The 8,076-nt window shown below is 36.1% G+C and overlaps 1 protein-coding gene across 1 annotated transcript in view; it reads left to right on the forward strand.

Annotated features, from left to right (window-relative positions):
• LOC106474275 (phosphatidylserine synthase 1-like) overlaps positions 1-8,076 on the forward strand; it is a 37,057-nt gene that overhangs the window by 12,107 nt on the left and 16,874 nt on the right. The window contains exons 5-7 of the mRNA XM_022402608.1: positions 98-256; positions 658-809; positions 5,766-5,825. Of these exons, the coding sequence (XP_022258316.1) occupies positions 98-256; positions 658-809; positions 5,766-5,825 (371 nt within the window). The remainder of the gene's footprint in view (positions 1-97; positions 257-657; positions 810-5,765; positions 5,826-8,076) is intronic.

An 8,076-nucleotide genomic window follows, 5' to 3' on the forward strand; every position in this document is an offset into this window, starting at 1 on the left:
TGTAACTGGCAAACATTTGTCAGTAAACTGTTCAGATGTCACATTAGAGAGGATTTGGAGCCTGTTTTTCAATTGACTTTTTTTTTTATTATCAAAGGAATATGGAGTAAACTGTTCAGATGTCACATTAGAGAGGATTTGGAGCCACATAGATGTATTTGCCTTTGGCCACTTTTTTGGCTGGGCTATGAAAGCCATGCTAGTGAGAAACTACGGAATTTGCTGGACAATCAGTGTTACATGGGAAATAACAGAAGTGAGTATCATAATTTAGAAAGACTGTGCAGTTTTTGGAGTGCAGTATCATAACATAGAGAAATGGTGAACATAGTGATGGTGGAACATAAAAAGATTTGTAGCCTAATGTTGAAAAAGGATCAGGTATCAGTAACTTAACACTAGGTTATAGGAAAGGTAAACTAATATTACCAGTGTATATATTGTAAAATTGAGAGAGAAAGATGAGTATATAACACTGAGGTGAAATTAAAAGATGAACAGCTTAACTAAGAGATGATTTTTGTAGATTGAGAAGGTACCTTTTGTGGCAAAATTTGGAAAGAATACTTATTAGGTATGGTAGTAGATATAACTAGAGAGTTCAAATAATGTACGTTTATGATATTTTATCATATATATATATTTTCCTGGTTGCAGGTTTTTTTTGCTCATTTGTTACCCAACTTTATTGAATGCTGGTGGGATGCTTTGATTCTGGATGTGTTGTTATGTAACGGTTTGGGGATCTGGTTTGGAATGTTCATCTGTAAGAAGCTAGAAATGAGAACCTACAACTGGGAAAGTATCAAGTGAGTTTAACACCAAAGCAGGTGTTATATGTATAACACTAGTACATCTTCACTGATCAAGTTGTTGTATGTATAACACTAGTACATCTTCACTGATACAGGTGTTGTATGTATAACAGTGGCGGATGTTCACTGATACAGATGTTGTATCTATAACAGTGGTGCATGTTCACTGATATATGTGTTGTATGTATAACAGTGGCGGATGTTCACTGATACAGGTGTTGTATGTATAACAGTGGTGCATGTTCACTGATACAGGTGTTGTATGTATAACAGTGGTGCATGTTCACTGATACAGGTGTTGTATGTATAACAGTGGCAGATGTTCACTGGTACAGGTGTTGTATGTATAACACTGTTACATGTTCACAGGTACAGGTGTTGTATGTATAAAAATGGTGCATGTTCACTGATACAGGTGGTGTATGTATAACAGTGGTGCATGTTCACTGATATAGGTGTTTTGTGTATAACACTGGTGCATGTTCACTGATACAGGTGTTGTGTGTATAACAGTGACACATGTTCACTGATACAGGTGGTGTATGTATAACAGTGGTGCATGTTCACTGATACAGGTGTTGTGTGTATAACAGTGACACATGTTCACTGATACAGGTGTTGTGTGTATAACAGTGATACATGTTCACTGATACAGGTGTTGTGTGTATAACAGTGATACATGTTCACTGATACAGGTGTTGTGTGTATAACAGTGATACATGTTCACTGATACAGGTGTTGTATGTATAACAGCAATACATGTTCACTGATATGTTACAGCATGTATTCTAGAACATACTAACCTCTTCTAACACTACAGCTATAACTTGAATGCCAGGGTTTCCTTCCTTTGTCCATCTAATCATTGGTCTGATTTTTTTCTTGCTTGCTCCAGTCTTTTATTCCCCACTTAAATACCTTTGGTGATACCTGTCTCGTAACACTCTCCACCTATATCAAGGCGCCCTCTATGCTGGTACTGTACATAAGCACCTCATTCAGATAATATTATCACTTTTTCTCGACAAAGTATTCACTAGTGGGCTTCTCTGCGATACAACTGTTGGAGATATTTTGAGTGTTCTTCATATTACCTAGTTATTTTTTGTTAAAATTTTCATTTTTTTTCCTTTTCGTTTGGCAAGCTGATATACAGCATGAATTACCGGATTATTGTTTCTGGCACTGAGGCAAATTAGGCCTCTTCTATCGCACTTCTGATATCTAGCTTCGCTCAACAGTCGTGTGTGGTGGGTCACTCTCATTTGAGGTTGGCTGTGACCTTATTCATAGAGAGACGGAGACATATGTTTGGTTCACCGGTGTTTCCCTTTTTCCAGTGGCTTTCTTTATTTTGTCGGCTTCTCGGGAGGCCTAATTGGGATCAGCCGCCTCCATCTCCTTTTCTTCAGTTGGTAAATTGAGCATGTGATGCTTTGGGTCTTTCTCCGGTTGCTTTTGAGTCTATGCCTTCCTTGATAGCAGTAAGGTCTGAGGATGAGTGCTTAGTTCTCCCTCCATCCCCTGATATTGCAGTTCATGAAGGGGGCTTACTGTTCAGTTACATGAACGAACATCTATGCTTTGTCTGCGATGTTTATTGGAACAAAATGCTTTAGCCTACTCCAGGTGGATGCATAATTAGACTCTCCAAGAATATACCTGATCCTGAAACTTTAGGGTTCCAGTCTGTGGTCAAACTGAATAGATCACACTATTCTAGGAATCATCTGACCATAACTACAGTGCTAAGATATTTATCATCCCTCCAACTTTTGTTGGAAGTCTCTCAGCAATCGCCATATGAATTTGATGATGAGTTAGGATCATTGTTAGCATCTAAGTTGGTTCGACTGTCAGCTTCTGAACTTTTTCTAGCCTCTTGGCTGGTATGTTGTCAGGATTTATGGGGTAGAGATGGTTGTTGGAGGGCGTTCATCTACTGGCTACTGCGCTCCGTGAGTTACATGAGGCACCCTTTCTCCAACCCTTGATTTTTGCAGGTGTTCCAGAGTCTTTGGAATCAAGGGTTGATGTTGCCCATCTTCTCGACTTTCCTCAGCTTCTACAGGGGATCATACTTTGATCTCGAGTGGTGGTTAGATCAGAACAATGCTATGATAGGTGTTCCTCTTCCACCACCTTGTCCACCTTGGGGTACATATCTCCACAGTCAGGAATTCCAGGGCCTATGAATGGATGACAAGGCTTCCCTACACAATGTTTTAGAACTTCTTACTGTTTGTACTGATGTCTCAAGGTCTGGACTTATTAAGGGAAAATATCTTCATGCTTCATTTTGACAATTCCATGGTAGTGTCTTACACTTTCCATCAAGGGGGTACTCAGTCCAGGTCTCTCTGTTTTCAAAACTTGGATCTTCTTTATTGGGCCCACTCCCATCGTATCATCTTTCTAGCTTGCCATGTTCTGCGGGTGATGACTTTGGTGGCAGATCAGTTGTCTTGACCCATCCGGATTCTCCTGACAGAATGAATGTTGCATTGCGAGTTTTTCTGTTGGGATTTGCTCTTGGTTTGGGACACTGATGATCGATGCATTTGCCACTCAACTACTTGCATTTTGGTGTCTGGTACCTCACCCTTGGGCATTGGCAATAGATGCATTCAGTCAGGTCTGGATGGGGTTGCCCTTCTATGCTTTCCCACAGATTCATGTGTTACCCAAAGTACTTGCTATGATTTGTTCAACCCCTTATCAGTTTCTGCATCTGTGGTACTTTCAGGTGTGCCTATTTCTTCCAGTTTCTCTTTGGCCATCTCTGAGGCAGCAATGATCTGACATAATACACTCGGCCATCCTGAAGTTCAAGCTTCATGCATGGAGGTTATGTGGTCCTTCACACAGCATTGGGGTTTAACTTCTCAGGTTGCCATGTGTTTGTCTCAGTCTTTTCATAGTCCCATGATGGAATTTATCAACAGAAATAGCACACATATCGACAATGGTGTATTGCGAGGAGGTTGAACTCACTTCGTCCAGAAGTGCCAACCATAACTCATTTCTTGACCCGGCTCTTTGATAAGGGTTTTGCATCTTTCGCAACCTAGATAAAATATACTTTATCTAGGTTGCAACAGGCTCCGTAGAATAATGTTTCTTAAGACCACCTAGAAGCAGATCAAGTGGTATTACTGTACTATGCTGGACAGCTACTCGGGGACTATCATGAGTAAGGCATAAGGAGATTCTGCCCATTCCTGCTGATCATTGGATTGAATAAATCAGGGTCGGCTTGCTTTCAAAAATTTAGGTGACTTCGTTGACTTATTGCAATGAGCATTACCCCATATTCTACTAAGAGCCAGTGTTAGACAATGTGGATTGTGTCAGTCTCGAAAAAATGATAACATTATCTGAATGAGGTGCTTATATAGTACCCTCAATTTACCCTGAAGAAAAGGAGCCGGTGGCGGCTGATCCTAATTTGGTCTCCTTGGAAGTCGACAAAATAAAGAAAGCCACTGGAAAAAGCGAAACATCACTGAACCAAACATATGTGTCCATTTCACTATGAATAAGGTCACAGCCAGCCTCAAATGAGAGTGACCTACCCCACTCGACCGTTAAGTGAAGCTAGATATCAGAGGTGGGATAAAAGAGGCCTAATTTGCCTCAGTGCCAGAAACAATAATCCGGTAATTCGTGCTGTATATCAGCTTGCTAAACGAAAAGGGAAAAAAAAATTTTAAACAAAAAATAACTAGGTAATGTGAAGAACCCTCAAAGTATCTCCAACAGTTGTATCACAGAGAAGCCCACTAGTGAATGCTTCGTCGAGAAAAGTGATAATATCTGAATGAGGTGTTTATATACAGTACCAGGATAGAGAGCTCACTGACGTAGGTGGAGAGTATTACGAGACAGGTATCACTAAGGGCAATTAAGTGGAGTATAAAAGACTGGAGCAAGCAAGAAAAAATTATTGGAAATAGATTTTTGACTTAAGAAAATGTTAACTTTTATACTAAAGAATCGAGATATAACTCAGGCATGTTTCACTTCCAAGTTCAAGCTGCAAATATAGAGTTCTAAACCTTGACTTTCAGTAATCTAGGTGTCCTTGTGGTTTAGATACACTGATATATTCAAATTAAAAAACAAAACCTCAGAGTGTTGACTTAAAAAATATTAAAATATTTCAATAATCTAGGTGTCCTTGTGGGTTAGATACGCTGATATATTCAAATTAAAAAACAAAACCTCAGAGTGTTGACTTAAAAAAGATTAAAATATTTCGGTAATCTAGGTGTCCTTGTGGTTTAGATACACTGATATGTAAAATGTATTCAAATTAAAAACAAAACCTCAGAGTATTAACTGAAAAAAGATTAAAATATTTCAATAATGTAGGTGTCCATGTGGTTTAGATACAGTGATATGTAAAATATATTCAAATTAAAAAACAAAACCTCAGAGTGTTGACTGAAAAAGTATTAAAACATATCTCTTGAATAAAGATATACTCAATAGTTTCTTTTTATATTTACCACAGAGTAATAGACCAAATTTAATATATCTAAAATGTTGTAATTTTGATGTAACTATCTATTTAAACAATATATTCAAGAACTTAGATTACACTTTAGTAGTGTGTATTGTCAGGTTTTAGTTTAGGATAGTTTAGAATATATTACTCAAGCTTTTGTGATGTCTCTATGTTGAAATACTTAACAAATGTGAAATTTTTAACCTTATTTATTGAGTTTTAAGAATAATTTCGTATTATTTGTATTTTGACTCTTAATTCATTTTAAGATATTTTCATCACTTAAGAATAAATTATTTCCTTGTGCACATTTAGAAAATTTATTTTTCTATTTATGCTACAGTAGATTCAACCTTCATTTTCTGAATCATTCATAAACGAATTCTGAGTAAATATTTTTTTTTCCGTTACCAAGTGGTCTGTTTTCTTTGTTTCATTAGAGATATTCAAACAACAACAGGAAAAATTCGCCGTGCAGCTCTACAGTTCACCCCTGCCAGGTTAGTTTTTTTTAAGTTTTTAAATTAATTCAGTTTCATTTCTATTCTTTGTTCCTTTTTTGTACTTCTTATTTTTAACTTTTTCCCCCCCTCCCTGAAGAATTAATTATACCTGATACTCAGTTCAAGCTGAAATGACAAAAATTAAATTATTTCAGAGCTATGAGGTTGCTCTGTAAGTATTATGTGCATGTGAGAAAAATTTAGTTCACATATGGCATGGAAAAAGACAATTTTCCCTCTTCTTTGGTTTCTAGTCTACATAAGTTCATATTGCTTCTGTGTTTTTCAGTACTTTAATACTAGTTAAGTTTCTGTTTGTCTCATGTTTGCTGTGTGTACTTAAGATCCTCTATGTTGTTTTGATCTTTCCTGGTGCTTTAAACATTCTAGAAACTTGTTAAAACTATACCAAGAGATTGTTCCACAAGTTTAATGAATCGAGCGAAGAGACTAATTATTTGTGGACATTTACTGACCATAACATCAAGATAACAGTTTTCTTACAATATTTCATTTGAAGCTGTTAGAGAATGACAGTCAGTGAAAAGTAGATATCTATCATGTGCGGCTTCAAGACACATCCAGATTACTGAATTTAAATATTGACTGTTCTGTAGATTGAAAGGTAAAACCTGAAGATCATGTTCCAGTGTTATGTTTTGCTTAATTTGTTGTCGAGGGGGTTAGTACAATGGACCGATCCTGTATTGGAGAAAAAAATGTTGATTGTAATTCCAAATTTACTAGGTGTATGTACACAAAATGTGGGGAGCTTTTAGTAAAATGTGTATATCTGTTGTACACAAAAACTCAGATGTGTTATTAAAAGTATTTGTGCTCAAGTTTTGTCTGTGAATTGACAATGTCAGTTTGACTCAGACTCTGACAGGTTGGAGTAGAAGATGATGTTCATGTGAAGAATAAAAATACTTCTGTTCATCATACAGTTTGTATATTGTATAACGTCTATAACCTTTGAAAGTATATCTTCAGTTTTTTACTCTTCTTTAATACGTAATCAGTAAGTAATGAAGCGTTCGTAACTGTAACATCAAATACATAACACCATACCATGTTGAATGGCACTCTGTAAAGTGCACTTTGACCCCACCTGTACACAAATGGCTAGTACCATGTGGTTTGAGTAAGGAAGGTCAGATTTACTAAAGTATATATTCTGAGATTGCTGGAAATAGTTTTCCAACTAAGATTACGTTTCAGTAGACATGTTGAAGCTGTTATATAAACTTCTTGTTAATTGATTATGTTTAAAATTGAAACCTACTAAACTCTTATTTTAAGATTTTTAATCAGAGAAATTATAACCATTAATCACCAGAAAGTAAAGTACAGCAGCAGGAAAATTATGATCGGCAGATTTAACCCATCACTGTCACTCCGTGCGTTGATGAGAAACCACCTATGTTGATCCTACACGATATAGAATACATCATTTGGTTTTATCCAATCAAGAAAGGTGTTACTTTTTCTTCAACAGAATGGGAAGAACTTAAAGTGGATTCCAACCATTAGTGTAAACTTACAAAATAAAACACGGTTTTCTCCTAGGTAAATGGAATCGTGTTATGTGTGTTAGTAATACTACCTATATTTTACACGGGTGGTTATAGAAATTCGAATTTAATTTTCACTTTAATTTCCATAATCAGGCATGTATTGAACGTTTGTGTTTTCAACATTTTGAAATGGGATTTTCATGATATTTTGTATGAATACGTAATAATATTTATAATAGTTTCTGAAACAAAACTTTACACTGTGCTTATTCCAGAAATTATGAAGTTTGTCTTATTAGAAAACACTTTTGGGAATTATTAAGATTAGAAAGAAGAAAATTTTTTAAGATTTTATATTCATGTTATGGCTCCAAAATTTCCCTCAAGGAAACACTACTTATCTAGCAATTGGTTGTAAAGATGCAGTTGTAGAGTTGGTAATGTAGTCTGAGATTGGATTCGTTAAGGTGGTAATGTAAGACATACACAGAATTTCTTCAACTTCTTCTGATTATACAGTCGAATTGTAATGCCCATGATTTATGTATTTTCCAGAAGTAATTGTCTTCACAAATTGTACTTTCTTTACTGACCCCGTGTGAGTCTCCATTATAATTTTAAACATATCTTTCTTTAATGACCTCATGTGAGTCTCCATTATAATTTTAAACATATCTTTCTTTACTGACCCCATGCGAGTCTCCATTAGAATTTGAAACATATCTTTCTTT

This window comes from Limulus polyphemus, unplaced genomic scaffold (genome assembly GCF_000517525.1).
Source record: "Limulus polyphemus unplaced genomic scaffold, Limulus_polyphemus-2.1.2 Scaffold7017, whole genome shotgun sequence".
NCBI lineage: Eukaryota > Metazoa > Arthropoda > Merostomata > Xiphosura > Limulidae > Limulus > Limulus polyphemus.